This window comes from Callithrix jacchus, chromosome 12 (genome assembly GCF_049354715.1).
Source record: "Callithrix jacchus isolate 240 chromosome 12, calJac240_pri, whole genome shotgun sequence".
Classification (NCBI taxonomy): Eukaryota; Metazoa; Chordata; class Mammalia; order Primates; family Cebidae; genus Callithrix; species Callithrix jacchus.
The window spans coordinates 95,318,936-95,344,128 of NC_133513.1; the positions used below are offsets into that span (position 1 = coordinate 95,318,936).

The 25,193-nt window shown below is 43.3% G+C and overlaps 1 protein-coding gene and 1 long non-coding RNA gene across 16 annotated transcripts in view; one reads left to right on the top strand and one right to left on the bottom strand.

The window, feature by feature from the left end:
- GBF1 (golgi brefeldin A resistant guanine nucleotide exchange factor 1) overlaps positions 1-25,193 on the top strand; it is a 130,691-nt gene that overhangs the window by 81,892 nt on the left and 23,606 nt on the right. For 8 of the 15 annotated variants that reach the window (XM_035268902.3, XM_035268904.3, XM_078346378.1 and 5 more), the window contains exons 4-9: positions 11,803-11,934; positions 18,631-18,749; positions 19,221-19,329; positions 19,838-19,898; positions 20,989-21,043; positions 21,783-21,881. In XM_035268902.3, the coding sequence (XP_035124793.3) occupies positions 11,803-11,934; positions 18,631-18,749; positions 19,221-19,329; positions 19,838-19,898; positions 20,989-21,043; positions 21,783-21,881 (575 nt within the window). The remainder of the gene's footprint in view (positions 1-11,802; positions 11,935-18,630; positions 18,750-19,220; positions 19,330-19,837; positions 19,899-20,988; positions 21,044-21,782; positions 21,882-25,193) is intronic. The other 7 variants (XM_035268908.3, XM_035268910.3, XM_078346383.1 and 4 more) reach the window with 1 other exon arrangement.
- On the bottom strand, positions 20,792-23,427 carry LOC144578743 (uncharacterized). The gene is made up of 3 exons (XR_013525102.1): positions 23,292-23,427; positions 21,978-22,066; positions 20,792-20,924 (listed from the first exon to the last, which is right to left on the bottom strand). It is a non-coding gene; the product is annotated as an uncharacterized LOC144578743 (long non-coding RNA).

Genomic DNA, 25,193 nt, shown 5'->3' on the forward strand with positions numbered 1-25,193 from the left:
AGAGGTGCCATCACGGCTCACTGCAGCCATGATGTCCATGCGCTCAAGCGATCCACCCCCCACTTCAGCCTCCCTAGTAGCCAAGACTACAGGTGCATGCCACCACACATGGCTAATTTTTTTCTTTTCTTATTTTTTGAGACAGTCTCACTCTGTTGCCCAGGTTAGAGTACCATGGCATGATCTCGGCTCACTGCAACCTCTGCCTCCTGGGTTCAAGTGATTCTCCTACCTCAGCCTCCCAAATAGCTGGGATTACAGGTGTCTGCTACCATGCCTGGCTAATTTTTGTATTTTTAGTAGAGATAGGGTTTCACTATGTTGGCCAGGCTGATCTGGAACTCCTGACCTCAGGTAATCTGTGGGTCTCAGCCTCCCAAAGTGCTGGGATTACAGGAGTAAGCCACCACACCTGGCCTTCCCAAGTACTTTAAATCATCTCTAGATTACTTATAATGCCTAACTCAATATAAATACTATGTAAATGGTTATACCATATTTAGGGAATAATGATAAGGAAAAAACTAACTTTGTAGATGTTCGGTAGATGCAACCATTTTTTTTTTCTGAATATTTCTGAATAGTGGTTGATCATATACACTGATGTTGGATCCACAGATACAGAGGGTCAACTGTAATTTACCTTTTTTGTTTGTTTGTTTTGAGACAGAGTCCTTCTCTGTTGCCCAGGCTGGAGTACAAATGGTACGATCTCAGCTCACTGCAATGTCTGCCTCCCAGGCTCAAGCGATTCTCATGTCTCAGCTACCAGAGTAGCTGGGATTACAGGCGTGCACCACCATGCCCAACTAATTTTTATATTTTTTGTAGAGACAGGATTTCACCATGTTGTCCAGGCTGGTTGGTATCTAACTCCTAACCTCAAGTGATCTGCCCACCTTGGCCTCCCAAAGTGCTGGGATGACAGGTGTAAGCCACCACCCCCGGCCTAATTTGCCTTTTTTAATATAAGTGGCTGGTACCATTATCTTTTACTGCTGGCCCTAAGTGAACCTGTGGATCCTCCTTTTACCCGGATGCAGCAGTGATTAAGCCATAATCATACTTTGTCTCTTAAAAATCATAATGTCAAAGATAATAACCCCTTAAGGCTAAAAGCATCCTGAGAAGCTGAGAATTTGTTTGATAAAAGGAAACAGATCTGAGAAACTGTTGTATGATAGCTGAGAAAAGAGCCATTTCAAGATCTTAGACAAACAAACAGGACTTGCCTTCCTTCCAGGCTAGACTGTCTGCATTTGTGTGCATTTACTCCTAAATGATACTTTGCATTTAGAATCATAAGTTTAGGGACCTAAAGGGGCTTTAAAGAATCTAGTTAAATTACTATCACCACCAGCACCTTCCCCAGGAAATCCCAATGGATGGGCCCATTGGAGGAAACTATGGCCCAGAGAAGTGAAGTGTTTTTGCCCAAGGTCACATAGTTAATGACAGAACCAGAATTGGGCCGGGTGCATTTCTTTATTTCATATCCCCTGTTGTATAGGGCAGGGTTGCAAAGGCCTGTCTGGGTTTGACCCTTAAGCCCAAGCTAGGAAATATAGCTATGGCACCTGCCTTTTGACAGTGTTTTCTGGAATCAGTTCCTGAAACCAGTCTAAATTCCCACCTGTCCATTCACAGGTCTGGAAAACTTTGAAGCTGATAAACAAAGGTACGAGAGGTGTGGCAGTTATTCCAGAGGCTTCTGGCTTTGCCAAAGTTTAGCTTTGATCATTCTTTGGACCACTACCCCTCCCTTTTTTTTCTTCTTTTTGAAACAGGGTTTCACTCTGTTGCTCAGGCTGGAGTGCAGTGGTACAATCAGGGCTCACCTCAGTTTCCCAAGTAGCCAGGACCACAAGTGCACACCACCATACCTGGCTAATTTTTTCATATTTTGTACAGATGAAGTCTCACTATGTTCGGCTGGTGTCGAACTACTGGGCACAAGTGATTCTCCTGCCTCAGCCTCCCAAAGTGCTGGGATTGTAGGTGTAGGCCACCACACCTTGCCTGGACCACTATTCTTGATATCCTCTAGTGACCAAAAAGAACACAGCTCCTTACTACTGAGCTTACCATACATCAGAAATTTTTATAGACCACTGTCAGTCTTGACTTTTGCAAGAAGTATATTCCTGGGTTATACAGCATAGTCAGAAAAGTAGCATATGAGACCTAACACTTTCTCCTAAAATGGAATGTACAGATATAGACACAAAAGCCTAAAACCAAAAAACCTTTTGTTGTCTGTCTCTGGATACAGAAATGTTAGAGGGGTAAATGAACTAGATTTCTTTTTTTATCATGCTGTGATTTATTAGTCTGTTATACATGATCTATCTTGTGAATGATGGCATTCTGTCTTCAGGAACATGGGCCAATACTTGCAGGGTAAAGAACAAGCATGGGAGCAGGCTGGTGACCCTCTACAAAGCAAGAAGAGAGAAGTAGGCTCTGAGGGCAAAAAGGTCGAGACAGGCATTTCTGAAGCCAAATGTTGTTGAAATAACATACTGCAGGCCTTTTTCCTTGTCAGCGTAATCCAATTGAGAATGCCCAACTGCCCCTGATAAGAGTCACTCAGGAGTGAAGAGCTTCGCTACCAGGGAAAGCAGCTTATGTGTGCATTTTGGCTCAGGAATGTGCCAGCCCAATGCTGGCCAAATGAGAAAAGGCTGCTGTGGCCTGGAGAACACAATCTCCTGGGAGGATGGTGGCTGTTCCCTTGTAGCTTAGGAGAGTGTTCTGTTTTGTCCAAGGGCAGTGCTTCAGGCCACATGTTGAGGCCTTTGACATAGATTATCAGAGAGGGTAGCAGCTCTGACATGAGAAGAAAAAACAATGTCAAGATTCAACCCCCTTTTGGACAGGTCACCTCATCATTTGAGAAGACAGGAGAATTGGGGGACATCTGCAGATTCTCAGACTGACATTGGGCCAAATTGACACTTTTGTTTTAATGTCATAATATGGGGAGTGAAGCACCCTGCCCAGTCGTATTGAACGCAGTATGAGCAGAACACCACCAAGACATCTCCAAAGGGCTTCACTTTGCTTTGGGTTGAAGTGGCTCACGAGCCTTTCCAGAAATAATTTAATATTTCTTACTGTAATTTGTTACTGACGGTCCAGAAATTGGACCTGGATTTGATTCTAGAAGGATTCCAAGTGTTCCTTCTCCACTAAGGGGTTAGATTTCTCCTCCTTGTACCCTTTGTCCCCCAGATGACTGGTTCATCTTAGAACATGGACTAGTCACCTTCAGAGCACCCCTCTACCTAATCTGCACTCTGTGTTTACTGGACTGTTTGTGCCTTGAGGTTGACAGCCTTCCAGGGCGGGAATTTTGGCGGCTTGGCTGAGGTGTCAGATGTCTCCTTGGTTGTGAAATTGTTCAGCCTGCTTACTATGAGCAGAATCACGGCACTTTTCTCCTGAAGGACTCAGGCAGTTCTCACTCTTCTGGAGAAGATCCAAACAATTGAATCTCAGTCCCCAGCCAAGCAGAACTGGGAGATAGGACACCAGAAACCTTTCTGTTCTAGCCTCGTAGGAAGCAGTAAAGTTGGATGGCTATGAGCAGAGCTTTTGGAGTCAGATGGACCTGGATTTGATTCCCAGTTCCACTACTAGCTAATTGTGTGATCTTAGCTGGTGGGGACATCTCCTTATCCTTTCTAAGCCTCATTTTCATCTTCAAAGTGGGGATAATTATGAAGAGTGAAGGTATGTAAAGTGCATAGCACATGGCATGGCACAGGTAATAAATGTTAGTTGCTGCTGTTACTGTTAACTCTTCTAAAATGAGGATGAGTACTTTAATAATTCATTTTAAAAAGGAAGCCTGTCTTACTCTGACACCTTAGAGAAAGCTGGAGCCCTTAGAAATTAAAAGTGCCATCCCAAATTGCACCGTAAATAACAGCCACTTGTTATCTCAGTATTTATCCTTAACTTGAATTCCTTTTATGGTTTATGAGTCAAAGGAAGAATTTTTTTTGATATTTACTTAAATCTTAAGAAATGAACTAGTATACAATATAGGGAACACTGGACTGCTGTGACTCTAGAGCTAAAAACTAGAACAATATCTTAGTTATATTTATTTTACACTTTATTCCATGCATTGTACCAAGTGTTTACATGCATCAAATGAGATAATGTGTATAAATTGCTTAATACCATGCCTGTCACATAGTATATGCTCCATGAACGTTAGTTGCTATTATTACTTATTTTAAATGTAATTTATTTAAATTATCTAATACCCATTTTACAAGTAATAAAATTAGAGACCTAGAACATTTAAGTAACTAAAGTCACATAGCTATTAAGTTGCAGAACTGGGATCTGAATCCTCCTCGAAAGCCCATGATTTTACCTAGTGCCCTCAACTTCTAGTCCTGGTTCTAACACTAAATTGTACAAATTACTTAACTTCCCTAAATCTCAGTTACCTCATTATAAATTATTTTAAGGCCCTATTTTAGCTGTAATATCCTAGGATTTGGAGGGTTTTCCTGAATGATCACTCAAAAATTGTGATTTATTTTTCTAGGGTACCATTTAATCTCCAAGTGACAGTTCCCTAGAAAACTGATACAGTCCTCAGATTGCCTCTTGGTACACAAAGAGATATATGCAGAAATTGAAAGTATTAAAAAATTTTTATAACAGTGCGACAGTAGTTACATGTATGTTGATTCTAGTAATAAAAAATTGGACTTTATGTTTTTTAAATTTTTCTAGCAATTCATTGTATTTTATAAAACTATGGGTCTGCAGTGAATTGACATAAAGAAAAAAAAACTGGCTCTTCACCACAGATAATTTGACAAGCACTGTTCTAGAGGACTATCTGAACAACTCACCAGGATTACAAAATCAAATTTGTTTGTTTTAAAATTACATGTTTACAAAAAGGTACCCCTTAAATCAGAAATATCCTTACTGATGGCTGGACATGGTGGCTTATGCCTATAATCCCAGCACTTTGGGAGACTGAGGCAGGTGGATCACCTGAGGTCAGGAGTAGAGTTCGACACCAGCCTGGACAACATGAAGAAACCCCATCTCTACTAAAAAGACAAAAATTAGCTGGGCATGGTGGTACATACCTGTAATGCCAACTACCTGTGAGGCTGAGGCAGGAGAATTGCTTGAACCCGGAGGCAGAGGTTGTAATGAGCCAAGATGTGCCACTGCACTTCAGCCTGGGCGACAAAGCAAGACTCCATCTCAGATAAATAAATACATACACACACACATACATACATATATACATACCCAACTTTACTAGTGACACCCCGCTAGGAGTTTAACTTCCCCTCAACAGCTGAAACTAGAGAGCAAAATTCTTGTTCTCCCTAGACAAAACTCTTTGGGGAAAGTTAACTGTATTTCATGATTCTCTTTTTTCAAAGGTGTAGGGAAGTGACATGATAATGAAGGTTCCTGGTGGGCTTATTAAAAAGTTTAGCCCTTCTAGTTTTTCATCAGTAGGTTTCTATAAAGCACTGACTTAGAAAATGGAAGTGCTGGAATGAACATATCTTAGCAGTCATAGATTACAAAAATCTTTTTTTTTTTTTTCCTGAAACAGAGTCTCCCTCTTGTCACCCAGGCTGGAGGGCAGTGGTGCAATCTCGGCTCATTGCAGCCTCCACCTCCCAGGTTCAAGCCATTCTCGTGCCTTAGCCTCGAAAGTAGCTGGGATTACAGGCACGTGCCACCACACCAGGCTCATATTTTTGTCTTTTTAGTAGAGACACGGTTTCACTCTGTTGGCCAGGCTGGTCTCAAACTCCTGACCTCAAGTGATCCACCCACCTGGGCCTCCCAAAGGGCTGGGATTACAGGTGTGAGCCATTGCCGCCTGCTGATTTCAACTGTCTAATTTGACAGATGCAGGTCTTGGGTATCATGTGTCTGGCTTTTGATAGGAGTGAGATTACTGATCCCTAGTCCATTGACTGGATTGTATGCTGTGTGAGGGTTACACATAGAGCCTCCAGAGAGTCCTCCATGATATTTTGTGCTGGCCTCTGTATGGTGTCACTCCTGCCTCTGCCAAGGCTTTCAATGCCATATTGAGCTCTTCATCTTAAGAGGCAGAAGACTGGCAAATCAAATCTAGCAGTATATAAAAAGAATAATACCCCAAGACTAAGTGAGGTTTATGCAAGGAATGCAAGGCTGATTTAATATCTGAAAATCATCTAGCCTATCATGTTAACATTCTAAAGAAGAAAAACCAGGCCTAGCCCAGTGGCTTATGCCTATAATCCCGGCACTTAGGGAGGCCAAGGAGGGTAAATCACTTAAGCCTAGGAGTTCAAGACCAGCTTGGTCAACATGGCAAAACCTCATCTCTACAAAAATTACCAGGTGTGGTGGCACACCTGTAGTCCCAGCTACTCAATGAGTTCCAGCATCTGGTACTCAAGTGATGCTGAGGATCACTTGAGTCCCAGAGGTCAAGGCTGCAGTAAGCCATGATTACAACACTGCACTCCAGCATGGGTGACAGAGTGAAACCTTGTCTCAAATAAATAAATAAATAAAAGAGAAACTACACAATCATATCAATTGACAAAGAAAAGACATTTAACAACATATAACATCCATTTGTGATAATAAACATCTACAAAAAACTTACGGCTAACATCATACTTTACAGTGAAACACTGAATGTATTCACCCTAAAATTAACAACAAGGTAAGATGTCTACTTTTATAGTACTGAAAGTCCTAGCTGGTAAAAATAAAACAAGAAAAGGAAATAAATGGCATATAAATTGGAAAGGAAGAAATAAAATTGTCTGTATTTGCAGATAGCATAATTATATATATATGTATATACATATATATACATATACATATATATCACTATTTACACACACTTATATATAAAATCATGTTATCTGCATTATATATACCCCAAGGAATCAAGCAAACTCCTAGAACTAATAAGTGACTTTAGTAAGGTTACAGGACACAAGGTCAGCACACAAAAATCAATCTCATTTTTATATACTAACAATGAACATATAGAAACTGAAATTTACACACAATACCATTTACATATACTCCAAATGAAATTAAACACTTAGGTATAAATCTAACTAAACATATATGAAATCTGTGTGCTAAAAACTACAGTACAGTGATGAGAGAAACCAAGATCTGAATAATGGAGAGACTTATCATGTTCATGAATTGGTTGGCATAACATAGCAAAGATGTCATATCTCCCCAGATTGATCTATAGGCTCATTGCAGTTCCTTTCAAATTTCCAGTAAGGCAAGTTTATCTTAAATTCAGATGGAAAGGCAAAGGAATTGGAACGCTGAATGATGCTGAGGGGAAAAAAATGAAGTTAGAGGAATCATACCACTGCCATTAAGACTTAGTATAGGTGCAATGGCTCACACCTTTAATCCCAGAACCTTGGGAGGCCAAGGCAGGCAGATATTCTGAGGTCGGGAGTTCGAGACCAGCCTGGTCAACATGACAAAACCCCATCACTACTGAAAATACAAAAATTAGCTAGGCAAGGTGGCATGTGCCTGTAATCCCAGCTACTGGGGAGGCTGAGGCACAAGAATCGCTTGAAGCCAGGAGGTGGAGGTTGTAGTGAGCCGAGTTCATGCCACTGCATTCCAGCCTAGGCGACAGAATGCGACTCCATCTGAAAGACTTAGTATATATCTCATGGGGGCCGGGCGCGGTGGCTCACGCCTGTAATCCCAGCACTTTGGGAGTCTGAGGCGGGTGGATCACGAGGTCAAGAGATCGACCATCCTGGTCAACATGGTGAAACCCTGTCTCTACTAAAAATACAAAAAATTAGCTGGGCATGGTGGAGAATTGCCTGAACCCAGGAGGTGGAGGTTGTGGTGAGCCAAGATGACGCCATTGCACTCTAACCTGGGTAACAAGAGTGAAACTCCGTCTCAAAAAAAAAAAAGATAGTATATATCTCTAATAATTAACACAGTATGTTGTCAGACTTAGACACATATGGTGAAACAAAACAGAGAACCCAGAAGAGACTCACATAAGTATGGCCAATTTATTTTTAATCTTAATTTTTATTTTTCAGAATAGGATCTCGCTTTGTCACCCAGGCTAGAGTGCAATGGTATGATCACAGCTCACTGCAGCCTCAGACTCAGCCTCAGCCTCCCACGCTCAAGCAATCCTCCCACCTCTGCCTCCTGAGTAGCTGGGACTATAGGCATGTGCTATCATGCCTGGTTAATTTTTTTTTTTTTTTTTTTTTTTAGATAGGATCTCACTCTGTCACCGAGGCTGGAGTGCAGTGACACAATCTCAGCTCCCCATAACCTCTAACTCCTGCGTTCAAGCTATTCTTCCACCCCAGCCTCCCCAGTAATGGGGACTACAGGTGCATGCCACCATGCTCTGCTAATTTTTGTATTTTTTGATAGAGATGGGGTTTCACCATGTTTGCTAGGCTGGCCTCCTGACCAACCTGGTGATCCACCCACCTCAGCCTCCTTAAGTGCCGAGATTATAGGCATGAGCCACTGCTCCTGCTTCATGCCTGTTTTTGTTGTTGTTGTTGTTTGTTTCAATTATTTTCTATAGAGACAGTCTCACTATGTTGCTCAGGCTGGTCTCGAACTCCTAGACTCAAGTGATCCACCCACCTCGGTCTCCCAAAGTGTTGGCACCAGTGCCCGACCTGGTCAATTTATTTCTGACCACGGTGCAAAGGCAACTTAATGTGACGTGTGGGAAACAGTAGCATATTCTTAGGCAAAGAAAAAAGGAGCCTCAATCTAAACCTCACACCTTATACAAAAATTAACTCAAAATAGATCATAGGTGAAAAACATAAATCTGTAAACCTTTTAGGAGAAAACAGTGGGGGGCGGGTGGAAATCTTTGTGACCTGGAATTAGGCAGCATCAATTTAGACATTAAACCAAAACACAATCCATAAAATATCAGTAATTTGGACTTCATCAAGAGTAAAAGTGTCTGTTCTATGAAAGATGTTAAGAGAATTAAAAAAATAAGCTTAAGACTGGGAGAAAATACTTACGAATAATTGTATCACTACTGAAGGACTTGAATTCCGAATAAAGAAGTCTCCAAACACAATAGTAAGAAAACAATTTAGTTTAATAATGGATAAAAGACGACTTGAACAGACATGTCACCCAAAAGAATATACAGATGGCAAATAAGTACATGAAAAGATGTTCAACATAATTAGTCATTAGAGAAATGCAAATTTAAACCACATGGTGTACTGTTACCCACATACTTGAATCACTTCAGTAAAAACACTATCAAGTCCTGAAGAGGATGTGGAGAAACTAAAATACTTAGTGCTAGTGGGAATACAAAGTGATACAGTGACACTAGAAAAGAGTTTGACAGTAAAGCTAAACACATACCTTTACCCTTTGACCCAGAAATCCTACCCCTAGGTGCTTACCCTAGGGAAGTGGAAACCTATCTTCACACAAACACTGACACATGAATGTTTATAGCAGCTACATTATAATTGTCCCAAACTGGAGATCCCACATGTTCTTCAACCAGTGGATGGATAAAGAAACTTTGGTACATACAGCAATGAATACTACTCAGCAATAAAAAAGAACAAGCTTTGATATATGCAATAGCTTGGACAAATTTCAGAGGCACCATTTTGAATGAAGGAAGCCAATCTGAAAATTGGCTGTAAAATTACATGCTGTATAGAGTCATTCATTTTAAAAAAGAATTTTACCAAATTAACAAAAAGAGGCTGAATGCACATCGCCCTAGAAGTATGGACCCCAGATGTAAAACTACCCTATTCTTTCACCATGAAGGAAGACATGAAGCACAAGTATAGTTGTAGCACCTAAATGAAAACACAGAAAATCTGTTCCTTTCCTGATTCTCAAAGACTTTTTCCTCTAGACTTTTATATGTCAAATACACCACATATGACCACTTTTAAGATAATAGAACAAATTGTACATAATTCATGTTCCTAAGGCAACACTAGATGACTTTAAATTTTTTATATGCTTTTTAAAAGTATGTTATGTATTTCAGTTTTTCCATATACTTTAAATTCCTTGTATCTCAACACTCCACCACCATCACTGCTACACACACACACACACACACACACACACACACATTCTTTAGGTTTTTTCTGTAAATTTTACATCTCTAGGTGGAGGAGTGGGGGAGAGAAGCAGGTTTTTTACAGCTGATGTGATCACTGTACAGACAGGCTTGGAAAATGCTACCCAATCTGCCAATTAATTAAAGCATTAATCTGAGGAGCAGCCGGGCCCAGGGAATGTTTACTCAGGAAGGGGGGTAGGGGTGGTAGGAATTGAGTAGGCAGAGCTCCTTACATTTGCATGAAAATGAAGGTGCTTAGAAAACCCTCCTTCCTTTTGTCTCTAAAGGTGGGGCAGCCTAGATCACATCCCTAAACATTTTTAGCCTCTTTAGGAAGCATTTTAGGGAGCTGGTCTCTCTGAAAGGTAAAAGCACAGCACAATCTAGAAAAACAAATTAAATCCTGTCCAGAGTAGGGTAGGGAGCAAGTACAGTGTAGTAGTCTTTGACCTGGAATGGAATCATCTAAATTCAGGAGTAAAATTTCATCTATTCAGGTAGAACAGATGAAGGGGTTTTACAAGTTTTGGAACCATATAGGCATACAGGCTGGATTCAAATCCCAGCTCTGCGTATTAGTTGTGTGATTTGGGGCCAATCATGTATCTTGTCTGAGCCTTTTCTCATCTATAAAATAAAGATTATCAATTGCCCGTTCATCTCAGAGCAGTTACTCTAAGCAGGAAACAGGCTAGAAAATGGTTGGGAACTTCTAAGATTACAGACTGCCTCCACTCCATGACTGAGAGACTGCTCAGCCTTTTTGTTCTTGTTAAACTAGTTTTTCAGCAAGGGACTATAAACCTCAAATTTTTCTCTCAGTCTCCTGGAATATGCTGCACTCTTTCTCTAAGAGAAGTAACCCTGACCATAACAGCCATGAACATAAAGACAGAAGCCCACTCTGGGACCTAAGGGTTATGTTGGCTCTACCCAAGTTGAGGTTACCTATTTATATCACAGGAGAGGGTGGTGAAATGGGCATGGAAAATTGACTCACAATATTTGATGATATTGAAGAATTATTCATTTTTTAAAATTGTGATATAAAATACATATAATGCAAAATTTACCATTTTAACCATTTGTTAACTTTTTAAGTATGATAATATTGTTGGGCGGGCATGGTGACTCACGCCTGTAATCTCAGCACTTTGGGAGGCTAAGGTGGGCACATTGCTTGAGCTCAGGACTTCAAGACCAACCTGGGCAACATGGTGAAACCCCATCTCTACTAAAGATACAAAATTAGCCAGGCATGGTCGCAGATGCCTGTAGTCCCAGCTACTGAGGAGGCTGAGGGGCTTGAGGTGGAGATGGAGGTTTGCAGTAAGCGGAGATCATGCCACTGCACTCCAGAGCACAGGACTCTGTCTCAAAAAAAAAAAAGATAACATTGTGCTTTTTTTTTTTTTTTTTTTTTAAGATTCCTAATCTTTTAGATCTACATACTGAAAACTTTACAGATAAAATGATGCAGTGTCTGGGATTTGATTCCAGGTAATCTAGGGGGAAGAAAATCACCCAGCAACAAAGACCTTTAGCCTCATGGCACAAAGAAGAAGGACCTTTCTCCAGGGTTTAGCTTTTTGTTAGATGGTATCTCTTCATTTCTGTTTATTTTCCTGCAGGACTCTCTGAGATTGAGCCCAATGTATTCCTTCGTCCTTTTCTGGAAGTGATTCGCTCTGAAGATACCACTGGCCCTATCACTGGACTGGCACTCACCTCTGTCAACAAGTTCCTGTCCTACGCACTCATAGGTAAGAGCTCTGGCTTTGCTGCATGACCACAGTACTTCATTTCCCACCTCTCCCAGGGTGCTCGGGCCTTAGGCAATGAACTGGTGATAGTGGGAAATTTTTCTCAGCCATCTCTTTTCTGGTAGAAGAGAAATAGGATTGTTATTGGTTACTCATCATGCTAGCTGACTCACGTTGTTCAGGGTGGGAAGGGTAGGAGAAGAGCTTTCCTTGGTACTCTGGCTTCTCTATGCTTTGGGAGGAGTTAAGGGTGTGGTACCTTACCCTTTGAGATTTGGTTAGGTTTATTTTTAAAGTTACTTTTTCAGACATAATGCACATTGTAAGAAGACAAACAAGAGGTGATGAAAAGAAAAGTTAATGTCCCTCCTGTGTCTTTCTCAATGCTCCTCCTCTGCCTTTAGGCAAATAGTGTTAACAGCCTAGTTTGAATCTTTCTGTATGTTTTTCTGTGTGTTTATAAATGAAGTATCATCCCTTTTTAAAATGAAATAAAAATAGGATTATGTGGTACATATTTTCTTTTTTCACTTAGTAGTATTAAATGTACATGATAGAGTCATCTGATTTATTCTTTTATATTGTAGAAAATTTATATAAAACTTGCCATTTCCTTTTTTTTTTTTTTTTTTTTCTGAGACAGAGTTTCACTTTACTTTCCCAGTCTGGAGTGCAATGGTGTGATCTTAGCTCACCACAGCCTCCACCTCCTGGGTTTAAGTGATTATCCTGCCTCAGCCTCCTGAGTAGCTGGGATTACAGGCATGTGCTACCACCCCCGGCTCATTTTGTATTTGTAGTAGAGACGGGGTTTCTCCATGTTGGTGAGGCCAGTCTCGAACTCCTGACCTCAGGCCTGCCTCAGCCTCCCAAAGTGCTGGGATTACGGGCATGAGCCACCATGCCCAGCTGCCATTTCCATGATTTTAAGTTTACAATTCATTGGCATTAATCACATTCACAAATTTGTGTAACCATCACCACCATCTATTTTCTAAACGTTTTTATTACCCCAAATAGAAACTTAACATATTAGGGAGTTAACATTAAGCAATAACTCCCCATTTCCCTATTCCCTCAGCCCCTTGTATGATTTCTTTTAGGGGCTATATAATTTCCATAGTGTAATATAGATATAACACAATTCATATGCTCATTCTTATTAATATTTAATATTTAGATTGTTTCCTATTGAAGTCATAAATAATGCTAATATAAGCATCCTTGATCACATGTCCTTATTTACTCATTTTACTTATGTATGAAAAATCTCTGACCTTGGGATTCCTGGATTAAAGACCATGTGCATATTGCATTTTTATAGCTATTACCAGGTTGCTTTCCCAAAAGGTTATATCAGTTACATTTACACTTCCACCAGCAGTAATTGAGAATTTCCACTTTCCCACCCTGTCATCAGCACTGAATATTATCATTTTTATTTATTTGTGCCAACTTGGTAGGTAAAAAGTGGGGTTTTTCTGTTTTGTTTTGTTTCTTGAGACAGGGTCTTGCTCTGTTGCACCCAGGCTGCAGTGCAGTGGCACAATCACAACTCACTGCAGCCTTGACCTTCAGGCTCAGGTGATCCTCCCACATCCACCTCCCAAGTAGCTGGGACTATAGGCACATGCCACCACACCCAGCTAGTTTTTGTACTTTTAGTAGAAATGGAGTTTCACCATGTTGCCTAGGCTCGTCTTGAATTCCTGAGCTCAAGCAATCCACCGCCTTAGCCTCTCAGAGTACTGGGATTACAGGCATCAGCCATTGCACCTAGCCTTTTGTTGTTTTAATTTCTTGCAGTTGAAACATTTGAATTTCCTCTCCTTCACTTTTTTTTTTTTATTGTACTTTAAGTTCAGGGCTACATGTGCAGATCTTGCAGGATTGTTTCATAGGTACACACGTGCCATGGTGGTTTGCTGTCTCCATCCTCCCGTCACCTACGTCAGGCATCCTTCCCCACCCTCCACTGTCCTCCTAGCTCCCACCCCACTTACTTTTTTCAGTTGTTTTTGTTTTTCATGTCACTTTGTAGGAGTTCTTTGTATAGTAGGAATATTAACCCATTGCCTATCATAGCATTACAAATATTTACTTCTAATCTAGGCCAAATATTTCCTCTAACCTATAGGTTATCTCTAAATTTGTTTATGGTATATTTCTTTGGATTCCTTTTTTCATTGGCCTTGACACTCAATTCGGGAATTCATATTCCCCAATTGGCAGCCCATGTACAAGGATGAAGAACACAGAAAACAGGCAACTGTCTTTGTTTCTTAAGTAGGGAGACAAGAAAAGATTAGGCTCAGGCTTTAGCTAGCCAGAAAAAGAAATAGTCTTCAATTCAGGGCAAGAAAACCCTTTATCTATGCTAGAAATGTTGGATTTGCTTAGCTGATGCATTCATTCCTGCATTCCTGAGCAGGAATCCTGGGTACCAGCTAGCTTCTGAACAGGTGCGTCAGCCTCTCCGACACCCTAGTCCTAGCTTCATACTTTTCCTAAACAAAATCAGGCCCAATCACTTCCAGCCTTGCGCTGAGCACCACCTGCAGGTCATCTCTCTTCACAGCCTCCAGTGGCTGCCCCTGCTGTGCCTTTTCCCTCTGCTGTCTTGTTGGTGTTACTCTCTCCCCTTCCTGAACTTGGCAGTCAGGCTGGTCATTGGAGACCTGAGGCCAGCTGGTCATTGGAGTTTCCTGTGGTGGGAAAGGAGAATGCTAGAGGTGGTGATTGCAGTGAGCATGAGAAAAGGAGCAGGAAGGAGTATATGAAAGCAAAAATGCAAAGGAGATGGCATTGGCAGATTTCCCTCAAGTTGGCTCCAGAGTAGCCAGAAGAGGAGGACATTTTAAAGAAGGGTTTAGGCTGTTCTTCTAGAAGAAAGCTCCCGCCTCTTGCTCCTGTAATCCAAGGTTTCAGAGATTATTTTAGATCCTCCTTTAAGGACTGGCCTTTTGTTTGCCCCCATACCGTGGCCAGACCAGAATTTTTGTACCACTGATTTCATGGCTTGCTAGCAAGCCTTGCCTATGGTTCTAAAGACCTGTCATTCTTGTCTGCCTTTTTATTTTTATTTTTTATGGAGTTTTTTTTTTTTTTTTTTTTTTTTTTTTTTTGAGACAGAGTCTCACTCTGTTGCCCAGGCTGGAGTGCAGTGGCATGATATTGACTCCCTGGAACCTCCATTTCCTGAGTTCAATCAATTCTCATGCCTCAGCCTCCCAAGTTGCTTGGACTACAGGCATGCACCACCATGCCTGGCTAATTTTTGTATTTGTAGTACAGATGGGGGTCTCGCTGTGTTGGCCAGTCTGGTCTCAAACTCCTAGCTCAGGCAATCTGCCCACCTCAGCCTCCCAAAGTGCTAAGATTACAGATGTGAGCCACTGTGCCCAGCCCTTACCTGCCTTTTTAGAAAATTAACTTGGCTACTTCATTCAACCTCAGGGGACAAGAACTATAAAGATATCAGTAGAGCATAAACCACCCTAACCAAGTCTCTCTGAACCTATTCTGGTTGGGGGATGGGAGGAGTGCCTTATTCAAAATAATAAGTTAGAAGACACCTTAACAAGAGAGATTGCTGAAAGAGAGGAAGAAATGGACCCCCAGGAGCCTTATGAGTTGGGAACAAGACTACTATTCACTTAGCTCTGAAATGCTACACAACACTGAGAAGGACCTGGGTTTCCTGTGTGGGCCCTGGTGGCCTGGGTAGGGACTGTCAGGCAGGGCTGAGATAGAGACTAGGGCAAGGGCCTTGAGAGTATGGGATTTTGTGTGTGTGTGTGTGTGTGTGTGCGCGCGCGCTGATTGGGAGAAATGTGGAGAGTTGGTATGATAGGAGGAGCTGGGTCACCCCATTTTACTATATGTCATGAAACTGGCTTTATTCTGCATGACCTCTAACTACTCACAGTGCTGAATAGAAGGATGCTGTAAATAGGAGGTCTTGATATGGTGTCAGATGCTAATGAGGACAAAAGAAAAAGAGGAAAACATTCACAATTAGTAAGTCTTCTGGCTTATCATTGCAAGATAAATGTTTGGGGGCCAGGCATGGTGGCTCACACCTGTAATCCCAACACTTTGGAATGCCCAGGCAGGAGGATCATTTGAGCCCAGGAGCTCAAGACCAGCCTGACAACCTGGGGAAATCCCCCCATTTCTATAAAAAATACAAAAATTCACCTGACATGTTAGCACACACTTGTAGTCCCAGCTACTGAGGAGGCTGAGGTAGGAGGATCACTTGAGGTCGAGGCTGCAGTGTGCCATGATCACACCACTGCACTCCAGCCTCGGTGATAGAGCAAGACCCTGTCTTAAAAAAAAAAAAGTTTGAGTTCTTAGCCATCTCCTGAGCTTTAGGCTCAGGAACTCCCTCATTTCAGGGACCAGGAAAAAGAATGGGCTGGGTGCGGTGGCCCACCCCTGTAATCCCAACACTTTGGGAGGCCAAGGTAGGTGGATCACCTGAGCTCAGGAATTCAAGACCAGTCTGGCCAATGTGGTGAAACGCCGTCTCTACTAAAAATACAAAAATTAGCTGGATGTGGTGGCAGGTGCCTGTAATCCCAGTTACTGGGGAGGCAGGAGAATTGCTTGAACCTAGGAGGCGGAGGTTGCAGCGAACCAAGATGGTGGCACTGCACTCCATCTGGCCTGGGTGTCAGAGTGAGACTCTGTCTCGATTTAAAAAAAAAAGAACAACAATAGCTTACTTTATTTTATTTTTATTTTTCGACATTTATTGAGCACCTGCTGTGGGCCACACACTGGCAATGAAGCAAAGGTATATTAGTTCCCTGTTTACTGCTATAATAACTGACCATAAACTTTGTGCCTTAAAATACACACTTATTATCTTATAGTTCTGGAATGCAGAAGTCCTAAAATCAAGGTGTTGGCAGTGCTGCTTTCTCCTCGGGAGATTCTAGAGGAGAATCCTTGCATCTTCCAGTAGTGGCCCCCAATGCTGGGACGCGTTGATATTTATTGTATACAAGGCAGAGGGGCAGGATAAGGAGAGTGACTCATCTGACATGATTGATAGGATCAAGCAAATCACGTGCTTACAGTAGAGGGGGCCCTTCCCTCTCAGGCAGCTGCTGCAAGGAGGGGAGGCACAAACGACAGCATCTTTCTATGCGCTTATCAGAAAGATCAAAGGCTTTTAGGATTCTTCTATTCTTTTTTTTTTTTTTTTTGAGACAGAGTTTTGCTGTTGTTACCCAGACTGGAGTGCAATGGCACGATCTCGGCTCACCACAACCTCCACCTCCTGGGTTCAAGCAACTCTCCTGCCTCAGCCTCCCGAGTAGCTGGGACTACAGGCACGCACCACCATGCCCAGCTAAACAATAGTTTATAATCCCTGCTACTAAAATTAGGAGGTGTTCCTGCATTACTCCATGCCACCTCTGGAGCAGCTTTCTCTGTTACCCACAGAGCTTTATCATATGCCTGCCCTTTCCCCTTACTTAGGCTCCCCTTTTAGAACTAAACACCCCTGGAAAGGGTCCTTCAGAGCAGACCTAGGGCAGGAGCTCAGCAGGACCCTTGTAGACCTTGATGGTGACAACTTATTTGGCTACTCCTCCTGGCTGTTTAACACATGTATGGGAGCTGAGCTCCCCTCTTAATAACGTTTGTGTTCATTTCCAGCTTGGTGCTCACTGTCTGACCTCTAACTTCTCCCCGCTTACTCTGTACAGCTGAAATCCTCCCTCCTGCCTACTCCCTAGCTAGTCAGCCTCCAGTCCTGTTTATCTCTTTTTCTCTCCTAGTGCCTGTTTAGTTAAGCTGGAAACAGGATTCTTGCTCATTGTCATATTACTTTAAATAATAAAACTAAAGAAGGGGTCTTTGGGCCCCAGGCACACCTGTAATCCCAGCACTTTGGAAGGCCAAGGCAGGCAGGTCACTTGAGGTTGGGAGTTTGAGACCGGCCTGACCAACTTGGAGAAACCTCATCTCTACTAAAACTACAAAATTAGCCCTGTGTGGTGGTGCATGCCTGTAATCCCAGCTACTCGGGAGGCTGAGGCAGGAGAATTGCTTGAACCTGTGAAGCAGAGGTTGTGGTGAGCCAAGATCGTGCCACTGCACTCCATCTTGGACAACAGAACAAGATTGCGTCTCAATAAAAATAAATATATAAATAAATAACCAATTGGGAGAAGCTCAGATTCAGTCATGTCTGAGGCATAGGGGATGTAAACAGTTACCCTGCTTGGTATCTTCAAGCCAGGACTAAGAGGAGAGGAGAAAGAGCCAGGCTACTGGCTGCCCTTTCATTCTAGAGACCAGGCCTGGCAGAAGTTTCCTAGGTTTCTTAAATTTTCACACCTTCCCCCAGGCTACTTGGGCGTAGTAGCAGGCGCCTGTAATTCCAGCTACTTGGGAGGCCAAAGCAGAGAATTGCTTAAACCAGGAGGCAGAGGTTGCAGTGAGCCGAGATCACGTCATTGCCCTCCAGCCTCGGTGACAGAGCGAGTGAGACTGTCTCAAAAAAAAAAGAAAAAAGAAGATCTAGTTACGAGCAAAAATTCTCATGTAGCTTAAGGAGCCACAGGTTAGGGAACTGGAGAGGAAACACTCTCAAAGCGGTCCCTAGACAGGCTGCCTTACCTTTTCTCTCTCTCTTCTCCACATCATTTAATCTTTCCTTTTTCACTGGAGTAGATCCCACCCATGAGGGCACAGCAGAAGGCATGGAGAACATGGCAGATGCTGTCACCCATGCTCGTTTTGTGGGCACGGATCCTGCCAGCGATGAAGTTGTCCTGATGAAAATCCTTCAGGTAAGCGAGAGGGAAATGAAATTAGGCTAATGGCCAGGAGCTGGTGCCGTGGGCTCTATCTACTTACTCTGACCACAGCATGAAGCTGTATTTTTACTCCACTGGGGCTCAGGGGAACTACTTTGTTTCCAGACAAGCAACTGGGGTACCCAAAGTAAAAGATTTTCCTAAAGAAAATCATTAAAAGCTTTATATGAAGTGGTACCAAATACCAGAAGCCTTAAATACACTTGTACCTCTGGCAGACTGTATTTGTGCCATCCATCTGTTGGGCTCATGGACTAGTGCTAGAATGAGTTGTGAACTATGTCAGGGTCATAAAAAGTGAAGAAACAATTCCCAAGACAAGACCCTTGGAGACCTCTGTACCAAGCTAAGGTGAGGTTAGCATTCTTGCTAACCCCTCTCTCTTATCCCCGAGTACCTCTCAGGACCTTGTTTATCACAGTAATTCCTTTTTCTTCCTGATAGGTTCTACGGACTCTGCTGCTAACGCCAGTGGGTGCCCACCTAACCAATGAATCTGTGTGTGAAATTATGCAGTCCTGCTTCCGGATCTGCTTTGAAATGAGGCTCAGTGGTAGGTGCTTGGATATTAGCCCTTTCACCATTCCTGGGGCCAGTGTCTGAGTATGAATACCAGAGGGCTGTCTCTGAACCCCAGAAAGATGGAAAATTCAGGACACCATCATCTGTCTAATGGAACCATAGGGGTCTAGAAGAAATCTCTGTACTTGACTGTTGTGAAGCTAGAATAGAGACCTCAGCCCATTATGTCAGGGCAGGAGTTGGGATGGATCCCAGACTGACTTAGTGCAGGCACCAAATCACCCTCTCTTGGGGTTTCTGGGATTGACAACAGCCTGTAACCCCCAGAACATATCGATCCCTCCCCTTTTTTCCCTGACTCAGTAGTGCCACCTACTGGGCCAGTGAAGTTATGCCTGCCAGGCTGAGCTGGAGCTGGTTTTAATAAGTTTGGCATAATCCTTGGTAAACAAGGTTTGGAGGGGAGTCTGCTCTGAGAACCCTCTTGATAATAGCACAGCAAGTAATGACACCTGTGTTATTTGTTTTTGCCTGTGCAGAGTTATTGAGAAAATCCGCAGAGCACACTCTCGTAGACATGGTGCAGCTGCTCTTCACAAGGTAAACCTGCTGCTGTTTGCTTCAGCCCGGCTGCCCAGGCCTCTTGAGTCTGCCTGCTTCCACACAGCCACGTCAGGGACCTACCCAACCCCATAGCCACATCAGAGGCCACTGGGATTATGGAAGGGGGGTAGCTCTCTGGGTCCAGGGTTACTGAGCAAGGGAGAAGCAAGAGAGTGCTGATTTGGCCTCAGGGGGAGGCAGAGGGTTATTTAATCTAGGCCAGCAGACCTCATTCTGCTTCGCAAATTTGTGTCTGTTTCTGTGCAGGTAGCAGCTGGGAAAGGGAACCCAGAGAGGAAGCCAAATCAAGGGAGCCTGATTCTGTGGGAGAGGGCCAAGGCTAGGGTGACCAGCAATTGTGATTTGCCTGGGACTGTCCTGATTTCACAGCACTAAAAGTTCTGCATCCTGGCAAACCCCATCAGTCCCAGGCAAACCAAGATGGTTGGTTACTCCTAGGTAAGGCCCTCAGCCTAGGGACTAGGAGGCCTTTTTATACTAGGCCTAACTGCCTGTTTCCTGCACCTTTCAATAGACTCACTTAAAGAAGAGTTGAGGCAATGGCCTTAAACCTTCCCTTGGGATTTATTTTTGCTTTCAAATCTATAGATAATAATCGTTATTATCTATAGACTAGACTGCCTTTGGACCCTGCTACAAAGAATTTTTGGCTCCTCAGGCTCAGATTTACTGTTTTCAAAACTTCAACCTGCCTGTTAATTCTTCCCTTTTGCCCAGTCTCCTAGGGTTTTGATAGACTGCCCTCTCCCCATCTCTTGGCAGCAGTATTTGCCAAGTGAATATAAGCAGGAAGGAATCAGTTTCAGGATAAAAAGAGCCTCTACACTCCAAGGGCACTTACTCACCTCGCTGTCACAACTACCTCCTGTCCATGTCACACATCCCCCGATTCCTGTGGCTCTTTGATGAAGCTCTGAAAAGGGTGAAATTAGTCTGCTTCTCTTTTGTAGCCTTTTCTAAGACACAGGGCATGCTCTGGCTTAGAGCACCTTTGGTTTGTGGCTGTCATGAAGGGGGACATTTGTCATTATACCTGATGACAGTCAATGGATTCTCTATCTTATAGGTTACCTCAGTTTAAAGAAGAACCCAAGAACTATGTGGGGACCAACATGAAGAAGGTATGATTGAGACCTGATCTGCTGTCCCTCATCCAAACCTTAATCTCCCAACTTCAGTGCCTTGGGGTAACCTTCCTTAGCAAAGATATGCTTTTGCCTAGACAGGTCTGCTTGGAATCTAGAAGTACCTCTCACTCCTTTAGTGAGAAATCTATTCTCTCCCAGATAAGTCCCTTCCCCAGCCTTTCCACTCTGGCCTACCTTTGAACCACCACGTAAGCTGGTGAGCCAGTTCTTCATGGAAACTGCGTGATACCCATCAGTCTTGGCTAAAAATGTATGTTGACAAAGATGAAAGTCCTGCCATCCCCTCAGTACTGCCATCACCTTATCAGCAAGTAGAAGGCCTAGAGAGGCTATGTCCCAAATCCTACCTCACTGCTGAATTAGACTGGGCTGCTCATGCTTGTGCTAGTCTGTATTGAAGCAATTAGTCAAGCCTGACTCCAGACATTTAAGAACCAAAGGGTTCTTAAACTGCTAGGAGAAGAATGGTGGGCAGGAGAATGGCTTCTTTCTATCTTGAACTGAAGCCCTGGACTTCACAGGCCTCTGATGAGGATTCCACTTGCAGCCCTAAAAGGTTCTACTTATGGAGATGACCCTTAGCTGTGTGGTGCATGCACCTGACCTTTCCCTCTCCCCTGCCATCCATCCCCATTCCTGCCCTATGCCCTGTTGGTGTGTGTCTGAGTTTATTTCACTTTGTTTAAATCGTGCGTTTGCCTGTCTTTCGCAGATATCTCCATGTCTCCTCAGCAAACTGGAGCTAAGTAGTGGGGAGCAGACCAAAGCCCTGAACCAGTTAGAGAGGGTACTACTCTTTAAGAACCTCAAGGTCTCTCTCCCTCTCTCTCCTTTCCTCTTTTTATTTCTTTAAATGTTTGTTTTTTATATGTAACACCTGGGTTCCATTGTGTAGAGCACAACTTACCCCTCCCTAGTAACACAGCACGGCTTTGGAAGAGTTGCACGTGATTGTAGCTTTGCAGTGCTGAGAATTCTCCTGGGGCCTCTGGTTGCCTAGAGACAGGAGAAGGAAGCCTTGAACATCACATAGTTAGCCTAGAGAGCCTGGGGTCTGCTGTTATCCTGTGGGGAGGCTTAAGATCTACCATTTCTAGGGAAACTATAAGGGATCTTCAAGCAAGAACCTTCCCTCTTCTAGTTTCTCCTTGTCTCAGAGCTGGCATAGAGATTAAGCACAGTCCTCAGCACTATCTGGATATCTGGACTGGATTTGGAGGGAAAGGGTAGTCCATCTAGTTGGGATCTTTTTTTTTTCTTAGTTATCATTAAAGGGGTCATTCCAAGGTTTAGAACTCTAGATTGATGGAAAGAAGCCAGGTGCCAGGATAGCCCAGGACATGGAATACTTTGGGATCTGCAAAGATGCCCTTTGTCCTCTAAAAGTCAAGGTGTAGGGGAGCTTAGGGGAGGGATCCAAGCTAAAGATTACCCTATTCTGCATATACCTGCCTTAGGAAGAAAGGGGAGAGAAGGAGGTATGGGCTGTCTGGGCTATCCATCACAAGAGTGTGCATGCTAAAAGTGTGGTTGTGGACATACAGGTCATCGAAAATAAAAAACTCTGTGTGTGTACACCTAGCTAGATATTCCATTGGCCCGTATTCTCTTTGAATGCATTGTGTCATTTCATTTATGTGCTTGCATAGTCTCAAGCTGCAGCTCTCATTAGTGGCTATCCAGCATGTTGTCATGATTATTAACCTGGGACCTGCTCCTTTTTTGTAAAGTTTACACTGTCCTTTGGAATACAGAGTCATATAGATAAGGTGGTATAGAGTTCCATAAATACCTACTGCCCACCCCACACCTTTGGACTTTAGGAGAGGGAGAACAGCCATACGTTTTAAGGGCTGAGGCATTTGTGAGAACTGGCAGCATCTTGGCCCCTACTCCAGCCAGGAGGCTGAGAACACTCATTGAAATGACCAGGTTGGAGCAAGCTTTGCAGAAGATAGAGAAGGAAATGTGAAAAGCTGATCCTCATATGGGACGGAATCTCAATGACTGACTGGCTTCTCAGTGGAAGTAGGATTGCCTGGAGTCCCTGAAATGGGGGAGCCTCCTGGAGAGAAAGGCTACCTGATAAAAGGAGATCCAGTTCTTAGTACTTTTGGGAGCTCGGTGATAACTGCCAATAGAGCCAGGAGGTCCCTCATTGATCTCTTGGCCTCTTGCCCTTCTGCATGTTTGGCAGACTCTTCTCCCAAACATTTTTTACCATGAACTTGATCCAGTTGGGCTCCAGTGTTTCCTGGAGAGAGGATCATTTTGCTTCCTGCTTAGCCATAGTGCTCAGTACACTTGAAGCTCAATTCTAGGCATATGATTGCCGGCATTTTGGAGATGGAGTATCTGGAAATATAAATTCAGTGTGAGGCTGTTGCTATGTTACTAAGAGCTGGAGGAAGGAAGGGCTCAGCTCTTCAGCCTCTTCTTTATTGGAAGGAGCTATGAGTAGGAATGGAAGAATTATGTGGTTTCTAAGCAAAGAATCAAAGGTTACCCAGGTCCTGAGAGCATGGGGGAGCTTGAGGAAGAGAGTCTATCCCTAACTATCAAAAGGAATTGAACAGGCCATGGATAATATGTATATATTCAGCCTTTAGGAAGAAGCAGAGAGAAAAGTGTTGCAACTCTCTCAAGAGCCATTCTAATGGTTCGTGGAAGAGCATTGCCATTATCCAATCCAGGAATGGTCTATCGGTCTAGGAATAAATAGTTTAGAACAACTCTGTAGAGCGACTGAGTTCAAACCCCAACTGAGAAAACATCAGGGCTTAGAAAACAAAATGGTCCTAAACAAAGTAACTTTGACTTTAGAATACAGGGAATAAATAAAAACACAGATTTTAGCGTAGTCAGTAGGTGATTGAGATTGTCCCTTGCCACTGAAAGGAAGCTATCGGAAGAACAGAAATATAGCAAGAGGGGAGTAGAACAGAGCAAGGAGTCAAGGAATCAGTGGCCTTACCATCTGACAACATAAAACTGCATCTGGAAAGACCAATAGTGAAAGGGACAGGTGGTCTCATTGTTATAACAAAATTGGGAGTAGCAGAGAGCGCAGCAGCAGCATGACATGACCATCTATCCTGAACTCCACAAAGAAACGGGGAGGCCACTCCTTCCTTAACTCCAAGGAATGAGCTCTTGACTAGTCTGATACAGAAATTCCAGAGAAGGCTGGGCACAGTGGTTCATGCCTATAATCCCAACACTTTGGGAGGCTGAGGCAGGCAGACCGTGAGATCAGGAGTTTGAGACCATCCTGGCCAACATGGTGAAACCCCATCTCTACTAAAAATGTAAGAATTAGCTGGGTGTGGTGACACATGCCTGTAATCCCAGCTACTCAGGAGGCTGAGGCAGAATAATCGCTTGAACCAGGGAATCAGAGGTTGCAGTGAGCCAAGATTGCACCATTGCACTCCAGCCTGATGACAGAGCAAGACTGTCTCAAAAAAAAAAAAAGAAAAAGAAATTCCAGAGAATAAGAGATATGTTAGCTGGGTGTGGTGGCTCGCACCTGTAATCCCAATACTTTGGGAGCCCGAGGCAGGCAGGTCACCTAAGGTCAGGAGTTCAAGACCAGCCTGGCCAAAATAGTGAAACCCTGTCTCTACTAAAAATACAAAATTTAGCCAGGTGTGGTGGTACACGCCTGTAATCACAGCTACTCGGGAGGCTGAGGCAGGAGAATCGCTTGAAACCAGGAGATGGAGGTTGCAGTAAGCCAAGATTGTGCCACTGCACTCCAGCCTGGGTGACAGAGCTAGACTCCATCTCACACACAAAAAAGAGAGTGATGTTTATGGTTTAGGCCCAGTCCACACAGCAATAAGAAAGCTAGGACAGGAAAGAATAGGCTCTCATAGTTGGATAAAAATACAAGTAGGAGGCTGCTCCACAAGCTAGTTGAGGAGGAAAGCCGGAAGACCTGTAGATCTGAGTGTCTGGGCAAAGGAGACCCTGCCCTTACCCTTTCTGCAAGAGGGTCATGCATCATCCACAGGACTCAGGATTTCCTGCTTAATGTAACACTCAAGACCCAGGGAAGCAGAGTGATAAGTGTGAGGGCTGGCCCTACCAATGAGTAGCTCAAAAACAGAATGTTACTTTC